This window comes from Triticum dicoccoides, chromosome 6A (assembly GCF_002162155.2).
Source record: "Triticum dicoccoides isolate Atlit2015 ecotype Zavitan chromosome 6A, WEW_v2.0, whole genome shotgun sequence".
Classification (NCBI taxonomy): domain Eukaryota; kingdom Viridiplantae; phylum Streptophyta; class Magnoliopsida; order Poales; family Poaceae; genus Triticum; species Triticum dicoccoides.
The window spans coordinates 574257160-574281910 of record NC_041390.1 but is presented as its reverse complement, the minus strand read 5'-3'; the positions used below and the strand labels follow the sequence as shown (position 1 = coordinate 574281910).

General features: G+C 47.0%; 1 protein-coding gene across 1 annotated transcript; it reads right to left on the bottom strand.

The window, feature by feature from the left end:
* Positions 1–1496: 1496 nt before the first annotated feature.
* On the bottom strand, positions 1497–5338 carry LOC119318076 (mitochondrial phosphate carrier protein 3, mitochondrial-like). Its single transcript, XM_037592589.1, has 6 exons — positions 4901–5338; positions 3434–3795; positions 3298–3341; positions 2200–2414; positions 1977–2101; positions 1497–1892 (listed from the first exon to the last, which is right to left on the bottom strand). The coding sequence occupies exons 1-6, from the start codon at positions 5225–5227 to the stop codon at positions 1829–1831; spliced, it is 1137 nt and encodes a 378-aa protein (XP_037448486.1). The 5' UTR covers positions 5228–5338; the 3' UTR covers positions 1497–1828.
* Between the last annotated feature and the right edge of the window lie 19413 nt (positions 5339–24751).

The following is a 24751-nucleotide window of genomic DNA, read 5'->3' as shown; positions in this document are numbered from 1 at the left end:
CCAGGGGAGCAAGAAAACTGAGACAAAGGAGGCAAAAAAAACATAGCTGCACAAAAAGACCTACCTAGCCGAGTTGGTCAGTATCCTGTGCTCGCGCTAGCGACTTGGGTTTGTGGTCGCAATTTTCTTCATCTAGATCAATGCACAGGACGATCCATGGCCGCTAGATGTAGATTGGACGCCACTAGGATCGTTCGGATCAGTCCCAAAAAACAGGTGGTCCGGAAATTAAAAATGTTGTTTAACAGCATTAGTATTCCTTTGTTTTTTCAATTCCTATGTATAGAGAAAATGTTGCCTCACGATGGAAGAATAGAACTCCTTTTGAACCCCCACAAAAAAAAAATTGTGTAAATTAATGCGTTTCCACCAATCCCTCTATAATGCACATGCAAGGCTATAATATTTCTATGTATATTTTTTCCTCTGTTTTTGAGTTATTATGAATCCTGGGCCCTAAAGCTAAAGATAATCATACTTTCAAACAAGACTTTCAGAATTGCTTGTGAGATTAGTATGTTGGCAATATAACCTGCGACCTGATAATCAGATATGAATTTAAAATCAGCTGGCGTGTCTTCCTAAAGGCATCATTACACAAACAGCAATAACTGTTGACGTGTACCACCCGTCGATAAGGCTGCTCGTAATGGGAGTATCGTAGGTAGTATCATGCATGCCAACTAAGCAAGTTTGATGAGGTGGCATAGAAATAAATGAAGAAAAAGAGGTTTGAGTATCATATCATGATACCGTCACATATTAAATGATGTGCTACTTTGTGTTATGCATGGCAATAAATGTAGTCCTCTACTCCCTCCTTTCCGGTTTATAGGTCTTATCTCAAAATTTTAGTTTTTCCATTTTATAAGGCTTAATTTGGTTGTTTCCTATCACATATTTAGACTTCAAGATGCATTAAATCATTGCATGCAAGTATTAAGAAAAAACTGACCAATGTATACATGCATTACAATTAATGCATTTGTAAACATAATATTTTGAGAAAAACAAAAGCATTAATTGAGTGCTTTTGCAAACTACAAAAAATATTTCATCACTCATCATTTACCTTCGTTGGTGAGATTTTTGAATTGAGCCTTATAAACCGAAAAAGAGGGAGTATGATACCAACTTATGATACTATGCATTAAGGATGTACTCCCTTCGTTCCTAAATAATTGTCTTTCTAAATATTTAAACAAATGACTACATACAAAGCAAAATGAGTAAATCTACACTCTAAAATATGTCTACATGCATCCATATATGGTAGTCCGTTTAAAATGTCTAGAAAGACAAATATTTAGGAACGGAGGGAGTAGTATATGTTGATAATGCCCATTACAACCAGCCTAATACTCTGTCTAACCTGTTTGCCCGAACAAAACAATAGTACTGCATGACTTATCTCAGAAGACCAAGGAATGATTTTGCAAGCACGAAGAGAAGATAACCACTACTACTAGTAAAACAATAAACGTTCTACCCGTTCAGAAACGAACATGCCACGATATCAACAGCACAGAATTGTAGGTAAACAGGAGTATAATATGGGAATTCCTCAGTACAGGTGATGGCAAAACCTGCGCTCTAACAGCCTTGCTGTCCTAAAACTTATTATGTCAAGCATCAAACTTCCCGGGGACAAAAAAAGGCCTATTTCGCCTGCTTAATGAGTTCCTCTCATCAAAATGATGACACAATAACCATCTGCTACAATAACAAAAGATTTCGGGTGCTAAACTCAAGTAATTGATACAGTCCCCATCCACCAATACCCCATCAGCCCGGAATACATCGTCATCGTCATAGTAGGAAAAATCAATCAAGCGATGGCTTTCGCTGCTTCCTCTACCGGAGCAACTGGTGGAGCACCGCCGGTGGTCGGGCTGGAAGAAAATGGATTACCAATTGTTACTACTTCCTCAGAAGCTGTTTACCAGATGAATTTGCATAGAGGATGAGATACTTACAGTCCCACCATGACCTTGAAGGCGTCATAGATTCCCCACTGAGCACCGGTAAGAGTACCGATCATGACGATGCGAAGGGGAAGTCCTCTGGTGAAAAGGCCCAACATGCCAATCTTCTTAACAGCCTACGAAGGTTTAATAATAACATGAAGTCAGCAAATAGTCCAGTAGTTAAGAAGAGGATAGAAAATCTCAAAGATAAACTAGATAGAAACATGCTTACATCACCCACTGTAGCACCCTTGGCATTGTTGAGGAAAGAGACCAGGTTGTCAGCCGGGTGAGAAACAATAGCACAGAAGACACCAGCAATGTAGCCACCAGCAAAGCTGATACCCAACTGGGAAGACTTGCTGCACTCGGCCTTGGGAACAGGAACAGCGTGTTTGTAGATAAGCTCAACAATGGTCTCAAAGGAAGCAAACTTCATCATGGTGTCTGAATAAAGCATGGAAATATTCAATGGATGAGTACACCATAACATATGAACAACAACAGAAGTTCAAAGCATTATACATTCAGCATCTATCAAATTCTATCTAGATGACATGTGATAACTAGAAGGCTACAACTAATAAAATTCAAACATTATGTCATATTCAATTAACATTGGCCAATCCTAGAAGTGGAAGTAGACACTTGCAATCTGCATCAGCTAACATTAGTCTGCGTAAACTTCCAGACTTCAGACAAACTGTAACCAAGCATAACCCCTTACGAGAGGGGAACACAAACATCATCATGTTATGAGGTATGGAATTGAGATTGATGGGAATTCCCTTTCTTGTCATTTATGAACATAATATCCAAACAAAATTGGCAAACATATAACAGACATGTGGATTCAAAATGTTCTGCCATAACCAATTTACAATAGACAAAAGTTGTCAAGTTCAGTAGATATCAGACTAGATACAGGCATACAGTAATGTCCATATTTATTTTTTTGCGAGAGAAGTGAATTTTGGAGTTTCAGCTAAAAACTACCATCACAACTGTGGAGTGAATGACTCTAAGGAGTCAATGAATAATGCCCATAAGCTAAGCAACAAATAGAAATGGTAAAACGAATATAGAATAGCATCAGCATGGTTGGCCATCAATAGGATAGAAGAATGCTCATACAGGAGAAGAGAAAGTTACTCTACAAAACATCACCAATTGGCATATCAAAGAAAACACAACAGTGCCAATCAGATGAAACAGGAGACCAGCTTTTGAGCATTTGGTGGTACCAAAGCAGGCCACATTTGTGAAACAATCATAGGAGTGACTATTCATATTAAAAGAGTATAACAGAATGATAAGAGACAGCACTTACAAGGAATCTGGCGACCCCAGAGCGGAACAATGCCCTTGTAGAGCCTGGCATTATTAACAAATAAAAGTTAGGGCATAGGATCAGGGTAAGAAAAGAAAATCATTAAGTTTTTAAGTTGGCTGGCAGATTTACTTACCCAGCAGCACCCTCAGCTTTGATGAACTTGGGAAGCCCATCACTCAACCCACGAGCAAATCCAGGCTGTGTCTGCACACGGACCTTGACAGCTTCAAAGGGGCACAGAGCGATATCAGCAATTACCTCAGCAGAAGCTGACCCTGCAAGGTAAATCAGGGTCTTGTACTTCACAGCATTCTCAGGCCCAGCCATATCTGAGTAGGTCTTCTTAAAGAACTCGTAGAACCCAAACTTGCAAGCCCCCTGAGCACTGTAACCAAGCAAGGTAGGCACCCATCCCCTGAAGAATCCCCTAGCTCCTTGCTCCTTTAACAGAACACCAAATCCAGATGAGATGCTCTTGTATTTCGCCGGGTCAATCTGGAACAATTGATAGGAATGTGTTAGGTCCAAAATACTTACTTGAAACCTATCGACACTTCACAAGTTGCAGCTTAAAATGTCCATAGAGTCCTAATACCTCAAACAGTAATCACAAATCATAATGTCCATATGAATCTTAACAACCTCAAACAGTAATCACAAATCAGAGTAGATGGTACTTCAATTACAATGCTAGCTGGAATATATGAAATTAAAAAGAAACGAATCAACGGTCTTCAATACAAGATGGATAAGCATTAAGATTGATCAACAATACTGAAAAAAATAAACAACATTAGATGATCAATTTGCTGAACTTTAGTCAGATGTGACTTGTTTAGGCAGCTGAACACAAATTGATAATGGCCTGCTGCCCTACAGTTGGGACTGAATTTCCATGACTGAGCGGTTCACTCTAAAGGAACAACATTACACACTGGGGCAGTTTCCTTCACCTGAGTCACCTCACTCTAGAAACATAAAGCATGAAGTACAGGTAAAGTGATCACAGGTTAGTCACATCTCATTCACGCATAGACTTGAAATTAACTCACGCCTGAATGGCATAAGAGCTAACACTAGCACAGACCTGATTTTATACTGATCTTAGTAAAAGCCTAAGAATTGCACATTCATCAACATAATTTGTACTACTACAATACTGTACCAAGTAAAAGCCTAAGAATTACATATTCATCAACATAATTTGTACCACTCCGATGAGAAAAGCACATAATAGACTTGACATTAACTGGGCTAATCTGTGCTTAGCAAGCAATGAAATGCATCTACTGGAACTGCGGTCCACTCAACTGCAAGCGTGTACTAGTAGTCACCAGTTCCTAACAAAGCACGGCAAGCACATCTGCGCCAACATAAAGCATACGGGAGAACAGAACAAGACATAAATCCTTGCCAGCACCAAACTACACGCTCGGAGACACGGAAACTGGCCAGATTCATGCATCCAGATCGCGAAATGCCTGCCTAGATGACGGAGATCGAAATCCGCATCCGCATCGAACCTACCGACCAGATCTACGCCGAATCCTTCGAGAACTGAACCCGAGACGCGCGTGGGAGCACAGATCTAGGCCCTCACCTGCATGTTGCACTTGACGAGGTCGAGCGGGGTGACGGCCATGTGGGTGAGCCCGCAGCTGGCGATCCCCCCGGCGGTGCAGGCGGCGTAGAAGGCGGGAGAGTACATCTCTATCTTCTCGTTGGGCGCGCGGATCGAGAAGGGCCTGCCGCCCCCGACCCCGCCAGCGCCGACGAGGCCAGCAGCCGGGGCCGCGGCGGGCGAGGCGGGCGCCTGGTAGGGCGACGGGGAGGAGGGGAAGCGCGGGGAGGCGGCGGCGGCGAAGGAGCGCGGGGAGTAGAGGAAGCTGGGGAGGAGCGAGTCGCGGGAGAGGTCGGAGAGCGCCATCGCCGCCGGGCCGGGAGATCCGGGCGCGGATTCGCGGGGGGCTGCGGCGCTGGCGATGCTTTCCGAGCTCTCCTCTCCCTTGGCGTGGCGATGTTCGCGTGGATTTGACGGGGGTGCGGCGAGGCCCGAATATATGGAGGCGCTGCGCGTCCCCAACTTGTTGATTATTATTAGGGTATTGGTGGTGGGCTCGCTGGCTGCGGGGCCCGGCGGCAGTGTCCAGTGTGGTTGGTTGGTGCCTGGCATCTGGGGCGTGGATGGTACGCGTTCTTTTCTTCTTTTTTCTTTTTTCATTTTTCAAAGAGGAAACAATGGGAAGTGAAGAAAGCTTTGGGTGTTTTTGGTCTGGCCGGAGTCGTTGCTGCTTTCCCGGAAAAAGAGTCGTGGCCGCTTTCTGGGGTCGTAAATGTGGAATTACGCCTTGCTAATCGCGGCGCGGGTCGCCGTCGCGGAATATGCAGCTGAATATTCCGAGGGGGAGGGGCGCGGCATTGTTCCGCCCGCCCGCCCGCCCGCACATGTGGTCGACGGAGGGGGACGAGCCGCCGGAGTGGATGGGCCCCTGCGTGGGCCGTGTGGCCATGTCCAGCGTCCACGGCGAGCTTGTTCTCCCGTGTCGGTGCACCTTATTTGCGGTCTCTCCTTCAAGGCCGGCACATGCAGAGGTACTGTGGATGGGAGTATTATTAATTTACTTCCAGAAAAAGCACAAGTCAAATGAAAGCAACTTCCAGCGAAAGGGGGAGAGCGTTGCTTGTCTGTTGGGGCAACGGTTTGTTGCCGGCCGCCTGGCCCCGGGATGAAACCACCTCAAGCCGGGGCCAAGGGCTGCTTCACCAAACGCAGAGCGCGAGATGGTGTTTCGGCCGTCTCAAGACGTGGTTTTATTTTCAATGACTTTATTATGTTGCAAGATAGATGAGCTTTTGTGTAGGCACCATCTAGTTAACGCTCCGAAAGGCATGCTCGTTAATTCCTCCAGTAGTATCTGGAATATCTTCGCATGACAACCGTCTGACATCTCTAGTGTCTCGCCGAGCACTCCCTTGTAACATTAGAAAAAGAGTCTGTCCATTTTTTTTTTCACCCGCAAAAAAAAAGAGTCTGTCCGGTCAAGCGATTCATTGAACTGTACTGCAGGGCTATGGGGGGCAGAAATACTTCATGCAAAATGTTTCACACCCTAACTGGTTTGCCAACCACGTCATGGTGCCGAAGACGAACAAGACTCGGCGCGTGTGTGTTGACTACACCGACATTAACAAGGTGTGTCCCCAAGGACCTATCCCCCTGCACGGACCCAGGTGATTGATTCAACTGCAGGGTGTCAGCTTCTATCGTTTATGGATGCCTACTCGAGCTATCACCATATACGATTGAAGGAGTTCCACCAGGAGGCGACTTTCTTCGTCGCACCATACATACGCTTATGCTATGTCACAACGCCCTTCGGGCCTCAAGAACGCTGGCGCCACCTACCAGCTGACAATTCATACAAGGTCACCTAGTTCAGTCTTAAGTCAAACTGTTTTTAGTTCAACCAAGTTTGTAGAGAAAAAAATTATCAACATATACAATATCCTATTAATAACCTTATGAAGACATATTTCATGATTGATATCATGATATTCCTTTCGTATACTAATTTTTTTCTGCAAACTTGGTCAAACATAAAAGAATTTTGACATGATACACTATGAAGTGGATTTTTATACAGTGATGGACGGAATATCAAACAAGAGCCAAATGGCTAGGCGTAGTTTATTACCATCATGGTGAAAGATTCAAGTAGGCCTTTGCTAATGTTGTTACCTGAAACCTGCTAATCTTAGTTCCATACAGTTGGATGTTATCGAAGCCATTTGTCATTTTGACCTAAGAAGCTAAGCACACATGCTACATCCACAAGTATGTGGTAAGAAATATTGGCATTCATCTAGAAGATCAAGGGAGTGGAAATGAAACCTTGTCTTGTCTTCGATGAATGTGAAATTCAAAGATTTCGTTTCATTGTAGCAGAAAACCTGACCTTGGATTTGAGCAAGTTCTTAGAAATTAGTACCGTCGCCACCCTTTCTTTTGGATTTTTGTATTGACTTTCGGAATCATAATTTACTTTCTCGTATTCTTTTTTTGTGTAAATATCCACCAGCATTTGTACTATATTTTGGCAAAACTAAAACATGATTAAATTATTTCCGTCATAGTTAAGCCATTACATTTCAATCATAGTTAACAACATGGTCTTAACTTGTGGCTTGGTGATTCTAGGTAAAAGGTTGATGCAAATCTGATGGCATTGGCGATTTACCATATATATAGGATGAAAACTAAATTCAAGGAATCTACTATTCGTAGGTTATTCTTGTTATTACTCAAAAGATAGAGACATCACAAAATGTGCTAACATATGTAATGATGCTATAATACGATGTAGAAGGGTCGTCGTAGCAGTTTGTCTACCATCATTAGAGGGTGAAGCTTCGAGGTGGAATCGTTCTCTGGATAATCATTATGTCATAAATTGGGAAGAACTAAGTGGTGAATTTCGTATGAAGTTTTATTTTGTCCATCAAATACATGTTGATATAAATTACATATGTTACTTTTGGCCATGGATCTAGATTTGGGGAGACTAGCGACGCTCTTTCTCAAATTCCCCAATCATGAGCTTTTTGATAAAACTATTGCTTCTAACTTTTGTGCAAGCCTTCCCGCTCTTGGCGGGGAAAGACTTCATATCTCTTCTAAAGGGTGCTTTAATAATAAAATTGTTGAAGAAGCTTGTGATCTTATTATTCGTTCATTCCAATAGAGAAACATGGAAAATGGATAAAGTTAACAAAGGAGGTAGAAATTTTGAGTATGAATGCATTAAGATTTTTTTTCTGAAACTGATGTATTGATTCTGAAGAACTTGTTAATCTTTTTGAATCCTTTGCTTCTCATATTAATATTACTAAGACTAGCTTGGAGAAATGTCATGAACCATTTAAAGATGTCTCTAGGGAAAGAAATAATATTGATAAAGAAATCTATGTTAGCACTGTCAAAATAGTGGAACCTATTGAATATGTTGAGACCATGTTTCCCATGAAAATGAGAGAGCATATGTTCACTTCCACTGTTAAGAGTAAACGGGGGAATAATTGCAACACTCCTTATGAGCAAATAAAGCACAACATAATGTAGCTAAGACTGAAGAATTAATGTTGCTCTCTCGTAAGAGTGGTTGGTTACCTGTAAGTGCATCTAGTGCCCCTTAGTGATTTAGATGTATTGAAGACTTATAGCTTAAGGGACTAATGCGTTTGTGAGTGTACACAGGTCTATAAGTCTATGAGGAGCTTGATATTTATAGAGAAAGTCAACCCCTAAAAATGAATGTCTTCAACTAAAGACTTTGGATTTCTGAAGACTTTGAAGATGAAGAAATTGGTGTGACCGTGAAGACTTGGTATTCATGCGAGAAACATGAAGCGTGAAGACTTTTGTTTTTGTAGTTTCATTTTCTCTTTCTTGAGTCATAGGAAACACTGTACTGTTAAAGGGGGTCGAGGAAAAACTAAGGAAAAGTTTCCAAGTGATGCTCAACTCAAAATCCTACACCTACCAATCCCTTCGAGTGAATCCATTGAAAATCTCATATAGTTCAGTCAATTTCTTCAGTGACAGAGACAAAGTTCTTCTGGTCTCTGAGGAATTTGTTCTGACTGAGGAGTTAGAAATTCGCCAGTGCGGATCACCTACAAGTGAGGAACATGATAGCCCTAAGGAATTTGAGCCTCAAATTTCCGCCCATTGTTGTGCTACGAGCCAGCTGTCCCAAAATATCTACCCAACTAACGGTCATATCATTGAAGGGCATTTATATCTTATCATGCCGGGCTGCTCCCTAGGCTATAAATAGCCGCCCCCTACAACCACTAGTTGGTTGGCTGCTCCGAGAGAAACTGGCACTTGTCATTGAGAGCATCCCATCCTCCAAGGACTTTGAGCGAAAATCATCAAGTGAGGAAAACCCAAACCCAAACACCTACAAACCCGAAATGATTGAGCATCACTGAAGAGATTGATCATGTGTGGACCTGACGCTTGTTACCTTTGAAGACTGTGCATCTTCCAGACGGTTAGGCATCATGGTCTAGAGTATCCAAGAGGAAATTGTGGATCGCCGAGCGACCGAGTTTGTGAATGTTTGGAAGTCACCTAAAGACTTACCACAAGTGATTGGGCAAGATCTGTGTGACCTTAGCTCAAGGAGAATACGGTGAGGACTATGTGCCTAGAACTATGTGTCCTCAGATTTAAATACCTAGCCGCTCCAACCAGACGTACAACTGTCACAACAGTTGGAACTGGTCTACCAATCACTGTCTTCACCGAGCTAACTGGTTCTATTTCCTCAATCCTTTCATTTCCTCATTACCATGTTGTGTGCTTGTTCATATCTGTTTGAAGACTTTGACTGAAGACTTTCTTAATTTCCTCAGTTCAATTTCTCCAGTCTGTTTCTCTTCATCCTGTTTTATCCTGTGCTTATGCTTTCTGTACTCTGTGTCTATTTTCATTTCATCATGATGTCCATGCTTATGTTATGTCATTTATGCATCTGTGTACTAATTCCGTTGCAAGTAGTTCTTCGCTTACGAATTTACTCACCCTGAAATTCCTCAATGAAGAATTCATAAAAATCGACTATTCACCCCCCTTTAGTCGACTTAACGCACTTTCAATTGGTATCAGAGCAAGGTACTCCCTTGTTCTGTGTGATTTTGGTTTAACCGCCTGGAGTTTTAGTTATGTCGACCGCGGGAATGAAGACTGTGTCATGCCCCATCTTTGACGGTCACGATTATCCCAAATGGAAGGCCATGATGAAGAAGTGACTCATGGCGATGAACAGCAAGCTGTGGACCGTCACTGAGATTGGTATTACCGATCTATGCAAGATGGCGGAGGCTGATGACATTCGCAAGTACACTCTTCTCAACCTCACGGCGAAGGACATCATCTGCTCCTGTCCGTCTCAAAATCAGTTCAGGAACATTATGCATCTCAGCCATGCGAAGCTTATCTGGGATCGACTCTCTCAGGTCTATGAAGGTCATAGAACTGATCGTGATCCCTGGTTTGAGGATTTTATGGTATCACGCAAGGCGATGACTTTCGAGTCAGAATCTTCATCCTCTGCACCGTATCGTATGGCAAAAGGTGCCATGGTAATTGAATGCTACCCGTCTGAGTCTAGTGATGATGAATCTGGCAATGAATTTGGACCTAGCTACACCAAACTTGCTTCCCTTGCCACCAAACAACAAAGAGCTTTGGAAAAGGTTCAAAACATGCTAGACAAAAGTGATGATATGTTGGGTGAAGAAATGGATCTCACCAAAACTTTGACTGAAAATCTTTAGAGACTACAGTCTAAGTTGGACAACCTTCAAGGTCATCATAACACTCTCTTATCTGATCATGAGAAGCTTTCTTATGAATTTCTTCAAAGAAAGCAAGATCTTAAGAAGTTAAGAATGAGTTATGAAGATCTTCAGAAGGAGCGTGATTCATTACTTGCTCAACAAATCAGCACTACTTAGGAAGAATTTATTCCTCCATGTTTGAAGTGCATTGAACGTGAATCTACTAATTCTTCACCTGAAAGTTCAAATGCTTCTACTGCTATAAATTCTTCACCTGTCTCTGCTATCACTAATTGCTCATCTGAGGACATTGCTAGTATCACTGACAATGCTGGGCTGAAGGAATTGTATATGACATGCATGTACAAAAGCCTCAAAGGGCATCAGGCTCTTGTGATGTGCTTAAAAAGCAGATCCTCAATAGGAACCCTAGGAAAGAGGGTATTGCCTTTGAGAGAAACCCAATGCTGATGGAACATACTGGAAGCCTGAGCAGTACCCCAAAACCTCATGGGTTGCTGCAAAGGGACCTCCAGTAGATCTATCTACTCTATCTAGCTTTACATGTGAATCTCCTCATTCTTCTGATGAGTCATTTGACTGCAACTATAAGGTGTTCAAAAATCAGAATGGTGAAGTATTTGCTAGATATGTTGGCACTAACTTGTGATGCCCCCGATTTGACCGTACACTAATCATACACGCAAACATGTACGATCAAGACCAGGGACTCACAGGAAGATATCACAACACAACTCTACAAATAAAATAAGCCATACAAGCATCATATTACAAGCCAAGGGCCTCGAGGGCTCGAATACAAGAGCTCGATCATAGACGAGTCGGCGGAAGCAACAATATCTGAGTACAGACATAAGATAAACAGGTTTGCCTTAGGAAGGCTAGCACAAACTGGGATACAGATCGAAAGAGGCGCAGGCCTCCTACCTGGGATCCTCCTAAACTACTCCTGGTCGTCGACAACGGGCTGCACGTAGTAGTAGGCACCTCCTGTGTAGTAGGAGTCGTTGTCAACGGTGGCGTCTGGCTTCTGGACTCCATCGTCTGGTCGCAACAATCGGGTATAGAAAGGGAAAGAGGGGGGAGCAAAGCAACCGTGAGTACTCATCCAAAGTACTCGCAAGCAAGGAGCTACACTACATATGTATGCATTGGTATCAAATGGAATAAGAGTATCATATGTGGACTGAACTGCAGAATGCCGGAATAAGAGGGGGATAGCTAGTCCTATCGAAGACTACGCTTCTGGCCACCTCCATCTTGCAGCATGTAGAAGAGAGTAGATGGTAAGTTCACCAAGTAGCATCATGTAGCATAATCCTACCCGGCGATCCTCTCCTCGTCGCCCTGTTAGAGAGCGATCACAGGGTTGTATCTGGCACTTGGAAGGGTGTGTTTTATTAAGTATCCGGTTCTAGTTGTCATAAGGTCAAGGTACAACTCCAAGTCGTCCTGTTACCAAAGATCACGACTATTCGAATAGATTAACTTCCCTGCAGGGATGCACCACATTTCCCAACACGCTCGATCCCTTTTGTCTGGACACACTTGTCTGGGTCATGCCCGGCCTCGGAAGATCAACACGTCGCAGCCCTACCTAGGCACAACAGAGAGGTCAGCACGCCGGTCTAAATCCCATGGTGCATGGGGTCTGGGCCCATCGCCCATTGCACACCTGCACGTTGCATACGCGGCCGGTGAGCAGACCTAGCAACCTCCATTACAAAGGAAGTTGCGTTACGCGGTCCAACCCGGCGCGCGCCGCTCAGTCGCTGACGTCACGAAGGCTTCGGCTGATACCACGACGTCGAGTGCCCATAATTGTTCCCGCGTAGTTGGTTAGTGCGTATAGGCCAGTGGCCAGACTCAGATCAAATACCAGGATCTCGTTAAGCGTGTTATTTAGAAATAACCGCGAACGCCGACCAGGGCCAGGCCCACCAATCTCCTAGGTGGTCTCAACCTGCCCTGTCGCTCCGCCTCAAAGTAACAGTCGAGGACCGTCGGGAACCCAGGCCCACCTCTACCGGGATGGAGCCACCTGCCCCTTCAGCCCCCAACATCGGAATCACTCGCGGGTAGTCAACGAGCCGACCCGACTTTAGTCACCACCTGTATAGTATGTATATATGTATGAATATACCCGTGATCACCTCCCGAGTGATCACGGCCCGATAGTATAGCATGGCAGACGGACTAGAGTGTAGGGCCATTGATGAAGTACTAGCAACCTATACTAAGCCTGTAGGATTGCAGGTAAGGTATCAACAGTGTAGCAACAATGACAGGCTATGCAACAGAATAGGATTAACGGAAAGCAGTAACATGCTACACTACTCTAATGCAAGCAGTAGATAAGAATAGGCGATATCTGGTGATCAGGAGGGTTTGCCTGGTTGCTCTGGCAAGAGAGAGGGATCGTCAACACCATAGTCGTACTGGGTAGCAGCGGCCTCGGTCTCGGTGTCTAGCGAGAGAAGAGGGAGAAGAAACAATAAATATTAAGCAAACAGATGCATAGCGATGCATGACATGATAAGTAGCGGTGCTAGTGATGCCCTAACGCGGTATGAGGTGGTATCGGTGAAGGGGGGAACATTTGGGAAAATATCTCCGGTGTTTCGCGTTTTCAGACAGATCAATCGGAGGGGGAAAGTTGCGTGTTTGCTATGCTAGGGATGCATGACGGACGAACAGGCTGCGTATCCGGATTCGTCTCGTCGTTCTGAGCAACTTTCATGTACAAAGTTTTTCCATCCGAGCTAGAGTTTATTTTCTATGAATTTCTAAAGTTTAAAGAATTTTTTAAATTTTTTATTTCGAATTATAAATAATGAAATGTTTTTCTAAAACTCAGCAGGGGCTAGTCACGCTCAATGACATGTGAGGTCAAGGAGTTGGGTTGACTCGGTCAACACCTTTACTAGTCAACCAATGAACAGTGCATTGGGCCCTACTTGTCATTGGCACAAACTATTAATAAGGCTTTTAAATAAAAGGGGTCACATGTCATCTGCATATAGACTATTCTAGCCATTAATTAATACCTAGTAGTACTAATCTAAGCAAGGGGCAGCCACTACTCCGGCCACGTGCGCGACACACACAGCACACACAAGTTAGTAGGCTAGGAGTTATTAACATAAGATGTCATTTTGTGATTTTTGTAGGATTTAATTTAATCATCAAAAGGATTTGGTCCAAGGGGATAAAATGGAGTTTGTCATGTATACTTTCTGTCCATATAACTTTTATTCATGCTAACATTTGTTTAATTGTCGTTTAGGGGCTGTATAGAGGGCCAGTCAGCATAATAGCAGTAAAGCTAGCTAGCGCTACAGTAACTGAAAGTTACTGTAGCTTAGCAATACAGGCAGAGTAGCAGTGCTGCAGCGAGCAGCAGCCAACGGAGCAGCAGAGCAGCGGCAGTCGGAGGCGGGCGCGGCCAGGCACGACGGGCAGCAGCAGCGGAGGTAGCAGTGGAGCGCGGCAGCGTGCAGAGGTAGCTGCGGCGGTTGTAGCGAAGGGCCTTGGCGGCAGCGGCAGCCGTTACGGTGGTGTACAGAGGCGACGGGGCTCGCTGGACTCGCGGCTCCGACGACCATTTGGTCAGCCGAGAGCGGCTACAGGGAGAGGACGACGGCGCGTGTCGGGGAGAGGTGCCAGTGGGTGTGGGGGGTGGCCAGAGTTGGGCGTAGCGACAACGGCGGCGACGCAGGCATTCGGGACTAAGCGGAAGCGGAGAAGCACGGCTCGAGCGCGCAAGATGAGCAGCGGGGTAGCAGCTACGGGGCTCCATGAGCGCGCTATGGCGGACGGGCGAGGCCGTAGTGGCTTGGGAGCTTGGTGCTCACAGCCATGGCGGTGGCCGGAGCACGGCCACGCGGCGGAGTTAGCTACGGGGCGCCGGCGAGCTCGACTAGAGGAAGAGGAGGAGCGTGAGCTCACCAACGTTGCTGAGACGGCCCAGGGAAGACGCGCGGCTGTCGGAGTCGTTGGCGAGGCGACGGTGATCCGAGGAGGAAGAAGAAGGTCGTCCCGATGATGGAGGGTGAGGGAGTCTTGAATTAGGGGGTATCCGGACAGCCGGACTATATCCTTTGCCCGGATTGTTGGAATATAAAGATACAAGATTGAAGACTTCGTCCCGTGTCCGGATGGGACTCTCCTTGGCGTGGAAGGCAAGCTTGGCAGTATGGATATGTAGATATCCTTTCTTGTAACCGACTCTGTGTAACCCTAGCCCCCTCCGGTGTCTATATAAACCGGAGGGTTTAGTCCGTAGGACCAACAACAACAACAATCATATCATAGGCTAGCTTCTAGGGTTTAGCCTCTTCGATATCGTGGTAGATCAACTCTTGTAATACTCATATCATCAAGATCAATCAAGCAGGAGTAGGGTTTTACCTCCATCGAGAGGACCCGAACCTAGGTAAAAACATCGTGTCCCCCGTCTCCTGTTACCATCCGCCTAGACGCACAGTTCGGGACTCCCTACCCGAGATCCGCCGGTATTGACACCGACATTGGTGCTTTCATTGAGAGTTTCTCTGTGTCGTCATCGTTAGGCTGGATGGCTCCTTCAATCATCGATAGGGATGCAGTCCGGGGTGAGACTTTTCTCCTCGGACAGATCTTTGTATCCGGCGGCTCCACACTGCGGGCCAACTCGCTTGGCCATCTAGAGCAGATCGAGAGTTACGCCCCTGGCCACCAGGTCAGGTTTGGAAGCATAAACCACACGGCCGACATCCACAAAGACTTGATCTTCGACGGATTCGAGCCCTTGCCGAGTGCGCCGCACGGTCACGATGAGCATGATTTAGCTCTACCATCGGACAGTGTTCGGGAGATCGCATCGGCGACTGCTCCGACCCTCAATTCGGAGCCAGCTGCGCCATCCAAGGACGGGTGGATAGACCCCGCCATGGAGGCCGCATCTTTAACGACGATCGAGCCAAATACCGACCTTACCCTTCACGGGAGCCGTGACGCCGAACTGCCGGATTATTCCCCGGCCATGGACTCCGAACCGCCTGCGCCCGTGCCTATCGAACCCAGCTGGGCTCCGATCATGGAGTTCACCTCCGCGGATATCTTTCAGCACTCGCCTTTCGGCGACATACTGAACTCATTAAGGTCTCTCTCCTTGTCAGGAGAGTCCTGGCCGAACTATGTCCGGCAGGATTGGGATGCGGATGACGAAGAAATTTGCCGCCCACCCACCACCCACTTAGTAGCCACTGTCGACGATTTGACCGACATGCTCGACTTCGACTCCGAAGACATCGACGGTATGGACGACGATGCAGGAGATGAACAGGAGCCACTGCCCACAGGGCACTGGACGCCCACTTCATCATATGATGTATACATGATGGACACACCCAAAGAAAAGGACGACGAGGAACGGAAGGACGCGGCGAAGGATCATTCCGTCGAGAAGCAGTCAAGGCGGCGGCGTAAGTGCCGCTCCAAATCCCGCCTCGGCAGAAACAACGATCATATAGACCCAGCAATAGAGCAGGGTGAGCCAGCGGACGACAAACACGGAATTGAACCACCGTCCGACCACGGCAACACAGATAATCAAACCGAACAACCCGACTCCGGCGAAGATAACAGTCCGGATGACATCACACCGGACAGGCACCCGGAGCAACAGAATACCCATCAAAGACTTGTTGCCACTGTGAGGAGTCTGAAAAAGCAGAAGCAAAGGCTCAGGGTTGCACAAGACACACTCAGAATTAGATGGAGTGAAGTACTCAACACTGCAGCAAAGTACGGCGGTATTCGCCACACGAAGAGCTACCCAAAGCGAAAGCTGCTACCTGAATTCGATGAGGAGGCCTTAGATCCCCCGCAATCAAAAAACAAAACAGCCACCCGGTCGGATAGACGACCTCGTGGCCCACATAGAGCGGTAAACGACGCCGCACACAAGCCAGTACGCGATCCACGTGAGGGCTCGCATCAAAAGGATGGCGCAACCAGATCCATCTACAGGCCAAGCAAGCGCGCTCCAGCACGCAATGCAACACAACAAAAATCTAAATACCACGGTACACCCAAATATAGGGGTGCCGCACACCCCCTATGTTTCACCGATTAGGTGCTGGACCATGAATTTCCAGAGGGATTCAGACCCATAAACATAGAGGCGTACGACGGAACGACAGACCCTGGGGTCTGGATTGAGGACTACATCCTCCATATCCACATGGCTCGAGGAGACGATCTCCATGCCATCAAGTACTTACCCCTCAAGCTCAAAGGGCCAGCTCGGCACTGGCTTAAAAGCCTCCCTGAAAACTCCATTGGAAGCTAGGAAGAGCTCAAGGACGCTTTTCGAGCAAATTTTCAAGGGACCTATGTCCGACCACCAGATGCAGACGATTTAAGTAATATAACTCAACAGCCCGGAGAGTCAGCCCGAAAGCTTTGGAACAGGTTTCTCACTAAAAAGAACCAAATAGTCGACTGTCTGGACGCCGAAGCCTTAGCAGCTTTCAAGCACAGCGTTCAAGATGAATGGCTTGCCATACACCTTGGCCAAGAAAAGCCGAGAACAATGGCAGCATTAACAAGCCTCATGACCCGCTTTTGCGCGGGCGAGGACAGCTGGTTAGCCCAATGCAGCACCAGCGACCCAAGTACATCCGAAGTCAGGGACGAAAACGGGAAGTCATGACGCAGCAAAAACAAGCACCGGAATAAAGAAGACAGCCCGAAGAGCACTGCGGTAAACGCCGGATTCAGAAGCTCTCGGCCAGGTCAGCAAAAGCTGCCCTCCAAAGGCAACAGAGACGAACTGTCCAGTCTGAACAAGATTCTGGACAAACTATGTCAGATCCACAACACCCCCGATAAACCTGCAAATCATACCAACAGAGAATGTTGGGTCTTCAAGCAGTCCGTCAAACTTAACGCCGAACACAAGGGGCAGGATACACCAAGCGAAGACGAGGACGAGTCTCGCAAGCAAAGCACTGGGGAACAGAAGAAATTCCCACCAGAAGTCAAAATAGTAAACGTGTTACACGTGATAAAGGGGAGAAACAAAGCGGCATTCCTAGAGACACGTGCCCCAGGGCCTATCACCGCGAAGTTCTGCCACTGGTCGTCCAAATCGATCACCTTTGACCATCGGAATTACTCAGCAAGTATCCGGCATGCAGGACGGGCTGCCTTGGTGTTAGACCCGATAATTGACAGATACCACTTCACACGAGTCCTGATGGACGGCGGCAGTAGTTTAAACCTAATATATCAGGACACAGTCCGCAAAATGGGGATAGACCCAACAAAAATCAGCCATAGCAATACTACCTTTAAAGGAGTAACGCCAGGCCCAGAAGCCCATTGCACGGGCTCCCTGCTACTAGAGATTATATTCGGCTCTCCCGATAACTTCCGCAGCGAAAAGTTAACTTTCCACATCGCTCCGTTCCAAAGTGGATATCAAGCACTACTCGGATGCGACGCTTTTGCTCGCTTTAACGCAATACCGCATTACGCTTCTCTCATGCTTAAGATGCCCGGTCCACATGGCGTCATTACAGTAAACGGAAATATTGAGTGCTCCTTGCGCGCGGAAGACCGTGCGGCTGCCTTGGCGGCCGCACACTAAACGGCCCCACCAACTAGAGCATCTGACAGGTCGTTAAGACCACGGACACGATTAGACGAGTCCGGTGCAGCTATATATAATTGATACATGTTTGATGGCTATACCCCTATAGCAATACAAGGGGCTCAACGCGTCTAAACAAGTGACAATTAGGCTCAACTTTACTCATCTTGAACTGTATATGGTTTATTTAGTATAACCTACCTTTTGCACGACAACTTTTCAACTAAGTTCCTCTCTTTTACAGATGACCATCGTGCTACACCCGTCCAGGATACGACACAACGGAGACACAGGCGCAGACGTGCAGCAGGGACCCGTTCCAAGGATTCTTTTTAGATTAACACTCTGTGTAAACCTTTTTTACTGTCTTTTGTTGATACACATCCCCTGGATTCTCAGTATAATTGAGAAGGATGCTAACGTATTGGCATGTGTCCACGTCAGAACATTGCATGTACCTGGACACTAGGGGCTTATTACAAAGGGCACTGTTTAGCCCGGTTTACATCATAAAGACCGAATACCTTAGGGAGTGTTCGGCGTTGCGAGTTTGGCCTTATATGCATCATCTCCGAATCATGTCTTTGGTCAAATGTTGGGTTTGCCCGGCTCCTGTGTTTTGCTGCCTTACGTTCCGCTCTATCGGCTAAGACGGCACCAGGAGAACTACTGCGATTGTGCCCTGGTTCATCCAGAAGAGCACCTCAGTAGAGAAAGCCGAAAACTGACTATCATGATATAGCGTGAGACTGGTCAACCACTGATGACCTAGCGAATCTTCGGGATTCCTCCGCCTTGACGAAGGGCCGTTTCCCGGCCAGGCATGTACGCGCCCCGAATTCGGATGAGCGCGGAGCCACCAGGGGCTATATAGTAGCCCCACTGTCAAACTCCTCTGGCCAAGTGAAAGTGTTAAAGCATTATAGTCCGATTGCCTAGTTCGCTGCGCTATCACCTCCTTAATGGACCAAGACGTTGGATCAAGTGCGAACATGCGTCTTCTGCGAACACCCCCACATTATATGCGTGGGGGCTAAAGCCGACGACTGCCATCTTTCAGGTTATATACATATATACATACACGGCCGCACAGGAGGCATCATAGTACTTTCGGGCAAAAGTATAAATACAACCTTGATAAACTCAATAAAACATTGTTTTTACAATGGGAATACATGTCACTCAAACATAATATTCTTCGAGCACTGAGCCTCTATCGAACGAGCGCCTTCAAGAACTTCTTCAAAGTAGTGCTCGGCAGCCACTCGGCCTATGGTCGAACCCTGCGCCGCAACAGTGGTGGCATCCATCTCCACCCAGTATGTTTTGACACGGGCAAGGGCCATCCGCGAGCCTTCTATGCACGCCGACCTCTTTACAACATCGATGTGTGGCACAACACCAAGGAATTGTTGCACTAAGCTAAAGTAGCTATTCGGCCTTGGCCCTCTCGGCCACAGATGATCCACAACGAACCTCATGGCAAGTCCGGATAATCTATGGAGCTCGGCCCACTCGGCCATTTGCTCATTCAACAGTAGCAGACGGGCTGGAGCATGAAACTGTGACCAAAACAGTTTTTCCACTTCGCGATCTTTTTGATCTCGGAAGTATTCGGCCGCATCGGCAGCACTCACCGCTAAGTCCAGATATGCGTCCGCAGAACTCCATAGCCGGTCCAGAGGTGCATACTTCGGATCCCTGAACTTAGTCCGCAACAAGAAGGGCTTCCTAGATACAATATCCGCAGCTTGATGCAGCTCCTCCTTCGTCGCTCTAATTTTGGAGCAGGCTTCCTTGGCAGCCACCCGGGCCTTCTCCAGGTCTGTCTCCTTCGCCCGGTTTTCTTCTTCAAGAAGCTGGTAACAGTCAGCAGCATCTTTTAACTCTACAGCCATCTTGGCAATTTTTTCTTTGCTCTCGCAATGCGCGGCCTGTTTGGCCCTTAACTCTTGGGCCGCCCTTAAAGCGGCCGCATTACTACTCCTTGCTTGCTCCTTGGCTCGGGCAAGCTCCGCCCGAAGGGTCTCCACGGTGGCAGCTCCATCTGCAGTCACAACATATTAAAGATACTGGCATCATGCTGCTCTTATTATGTGACAATCACCAGAAAAATCACTCACCCTATGCCTCGTCAAGCCGCTTGTTAACAAGCACGATGTCGGCATCTGCCGCATCTAGTTGCCGCTTTAGTTTGGCAAACCCATCAGTCCGGCTAGCCACCGGAGCTTCAATCACCTGCACATAAAGGTGGTCTGGTTATTACCTGGGACTATGATCCTCTGTTTGCCGCCGTTTTCGACGACAACCAGAGTCTCAGGGGCTACTATCTACACAGGGCACATCTAAAAATGTGCGGTACTGTCAAAAATGTACATCATTTCGCGTACCTCAAAACCCGTCAGTAGACTCATAAAGGCTTCATGCAGCCCGCTTTCGGCGGACGAAATCCTTTCAATCACCGTACCCATCAATGTGCAGTGCTCTTCTGAGATAGCCGCTTGCTCTAGCAGATCCCTCAGTACGTCCGACCGCACATCAGACGGTGCCGGACTCTTTCGATTGCTCTCTTCAAGAGCCGGATACTAAGGACTTTGGGTGGCCATAGGATTACCTTCTGGCCTTGCCAGATCAGGAGAAACCCTCCGTGACGACACCTTGAGGTCGCCCGCCTCATGACACAATATGGCAGGGGAGGCGTTTCGCTCTCCATCATCTCTGGAAGAAGATCCCCTGAAGACGAGCTCTGCTGAGAAGGGCTAAGATCCGAACTGCAAGATAAATGCTTCAGTTATTTTCCTCAGAAGTAAGACGAGATATTTTCATTATTAAATACCCTTTTACTTACAGCTCGGTGGAGGGCTGATCCCCTTGAGGGCATAGTGCGGCTGGGGTAGCCCCCAGGGCAGGACCCTCTGGCGAAGATTTCTTCCCCCGTTTGGAGACCATTGTCTCTGAGTCCTCGGAGGCGGTCCTCTTCCTTCCCCGGGGAGAGGAAGTTTCAGTCCCTCCTCCCCGGCTAACCTCCTTCGCGGAGGCGCTAGCCTCCTTTTCCCCCCTATATATTCTCCCGAGGGCGTTTGATAAGGCGCGATCTCTAGCATCTTGGTTAGCACGGGATTTGGTGATGTCTCAGGGAGGGGGCCGGACACCTGATCAACTTTGCTTTCGCTATCCAATCCTGGTCAAAGAGCGGCTTTTTTAGGGCAACATTGCGATAAATAAACGGATAGTGTGTTCGGATACGGGGCTACTTGGGTATCCGAGCGATTGCAGCTCAGACCTGCATCCTCAGTGATGTTCGAACACATTATTTGTGGTCCGAAGAACAATTTGTACATATCCTCGGGCGTCATGCCGAGGAAGTGTTGAATAGCACGCAGTCCTTCCGGGTTGAATTCCCACATGCGAAGGGGCCGGCGCTTTCAAGGCTGGATTCGACGAACTAGCATAACTTGCACTACCATGACCAGACTAAAATCTCTCTCATAGAGATCTCGGATACGGCTTTGCAGTATTGGCACGTCCTTGGCTGGACCCCAGCTCAGCCCCCTGCTGATCCATGATGTCAGTTGTGGTGGGGGGCCTGAGCGAAAGGTGGGAGCAGCTACCCACTTGGCACTTCAGGGAGCTGTGATGTAGAACCACTCCCGCTGCCACAATCCGGACACCTCTCGGAAGTTACCCTCAGGCCATGGAGCGTCAGCAATTTTGCTTATTAAAGCACCTCCGCACGCTGTGTGCTGCCCCTCGATCATCTTCAGCTTCACATCGAAGGTCTTGAGCCACAGGCCGAAGTGAGGGTAATGCGGAGGAAGGCCTCACATACGACAATAAATGACGAAATGTGAAGAAGGGAATCCGGGGCCAGATCGTGAAAATCTAGCCCATAATAGAACATAATACCCCTACCAAAGGGATCCAGAGCGAGGCCTAGTCCTCGGAGGAAGTGGGAGACGAACACGACATTCTTGTTGGGTTCGGGAGTAGGGACGACCTGCCCTCGGGCGGGCAGCCTATGCGAAATTTCGGCGGTCAGATATCTGGCCTCCCTCAACTTCTTGATGTCCTCCTTATAACGGAGGAAGGCATCCACTGGCCTTGAAGGCTGGATCCAGACATGATTGAAGGTCCGAAGCGCCTGACCTGTGCTTTGGGTGTTAGAACTCGAGGCGGGGGAAGGATTTGATTGAGCACGAGAGGAAAAAAAGAAAAAGCCTTGTCCCCTTTATAAAGAGGGTGAATATCAAGCGTCCTCCTCGTGGCCGTTTGGGACTTGCCTAAGATCTAGGAGTCCTACCAATAAGCATAGTTGGGTTACCCACGTCCGTATTGATGAGAATCCGGTAATAAAGGGGACACGATCTCTGCTTTGACAAGACGTGCCAAGGAAACCGCCTCATGAAATACGCTGAGATGGGTTATGAAAAACGATTCGAATAAAGACCTGGTTGTGGTGTGATGTCACACTACGGGGTACGTCAGCATATTAGATTTTTGGAAATATTATTCTCTCTACGGTGGTATGTGTAACTTGTTTTGCAGAGCCAGACACGATCCTCGTGTTCAAAATCTTCTATGAAGTATTCGGAGGAGGAACCCGCCTTACAATGCCGAAGACAATCTGCGCGCCGGACTCATCGTCATTGAAGCCTGGTTCAGGGGCTACTGAGGGAGTCCTGGATTAGGGGGTATCCGGACAGCCGGACTATATCCTTTGGCCGGACTGTTGGACTATGAAGATACAAGATTGAAGACTTCGTCCCGTGTCCGGATGGGACTCTCCTTGGCGTGGAAGGCAAGCTTGGCAGTACGGATATGTAGATCTCCTTCCTTGTAACCGACTCTGTGTAACCCTAGCCCCCTCCGGTGTCTATATAAACCGGAGGGTTTAGTCCGTAGGACCAACAACAACAACAATCATACCATAGGCTAGCTTCTAGGGTTTAGCCTCTCCGATCTCGTGGTAGATCAACTCTTGTAATACTCATATCATCAAGATCAATCAAGCAAGAGTAGGGTTTTACCTCCACCGAGAGGGCCCGAACCTGGGTAAAAACATCGTGTCCCCCGTCTCATGTTACCATCCGCCTAGACGCATAGTTCGGGACCCCCTACCCGAGATCCGCCGGTTTTGACACCGACAGAGGGGCTTCCAGCTCCTGCTCGCGGGCGTGGACGGAGAAGAAGATGATGGCGCAGCAACACAGTGCCCCGGCTTGATGCGGCGCCCGGGATCGATGAAGTCGAGCGCGGTGGAGCTCTTGGACGTCCTCCCACACGCCAGAGATGCCAGTGGCCGTGACAACGACGACGGGGCAGCAGTCACCGCAGGATCTCATGAGCTCGATTCGGTCCAGAGGGGAAGGGGATCGATGGGGATCGAGGGGGCAATGTTTGAGACAGGGGCTAGGGTTTAGGTGGATGCCTTTATAGGCCGGGGGAGGCTACGTGGTGCCCATCCGGCCATGGCGCCGTCGGATGGTTGCCACGCCATGTCCTCTACCTCCTTTGATGTACAGGAGAAGGGGAAAGGCCCATGGTGGGCTGGGCCAACCACTGTACCAGTAGGCTACAATTGCACATATAAGTGCCCTTTTGTTTTATTCTTTCTGTCTTATTATTTGTTCTACCACTATTTTGCCTTTAGTTTATGTAGCAAATGATTTTTGCTATAGTTGAACTTGGCACATAAGTCAAGCACATTATTCTAGAATGGCACATAAATCTTGAGGCCATTTTGTAATGTTTAAAAAACACGTTGGTATTTAAATGGTCCATTATGATGTTGTTGGCCCACTTCATAATTTACTAGGGATTATTTATTAAGTCAAATGATGTGGTTTCAATCATGAAAATTGAACAAGCGAATTTACAGAATAGTGCAAACATTTTAGTTTTATCGTTTCAAGAAATAATAAGTTGACTTGCAATTCAAATTTGAATTATTGTTTGATTTTTATTAAACGGCAAATTGGCTTAATAAAACATGCTGACAAGGCATATTAGGGTGAGGTTACTGTAGCATGATTTCCGGGGTGTTACATAACTGCAGGAACGGTTCCCCTATGAAGAAAATTTGGGTTCCCAAAAGGTGCCTTGAAAGTCTTCAGGTGAATGTCATCATGACACCACCTGTGAAGAACAGGAACCCCAGATCCAATTCTTCATATGGACCAAATTCCTCACGTGGATCAAAGTCCTCATATGAACATCATCGTGCTAACACTTCTGTTTCGCAGGGAAGAACCAAGGGCTATGAATATGTGCATTATTCTTCAAATCATTATGTTCATAAGTCCTCGAAGAATTTCTCTGCTTATTCATATGCTTACCCTAACCTCTATTATGTGAAACGGAGTGGATTGGCATCTATGCCACCTTTCTCTTATGGAGCTCGCAGAATGATGAACTCTTTGCCACCCCTCCAAATGTAGGTGGTGA

Excerpts from the sequence above, each read along its gene's own strand:
- LOC119318076 (XM_037592589.1), bottom strand. The coding sequence starts at position 5,227 with ATGGCGCTCTCCGACCTCTCCCGCGACTCGCTCCTCCCCAGCTTCCTC. Across the intron at positions 3,342-3,433 it reads AAAGCTGAGGGTGCTGCTGG|GCTCTACAAGGGCATTGTTC; the intron begins GTAAGTAAATCT and ends TAATAATGCCAG. Across the intron at positions 1,893-1,976 it reads TTCAAGGTCATGGTGGGACT|CCCGACCACCGGCGGTGCTC; the intron begins GTAAGTATCTCA and ends ATTTTCTTCCAG.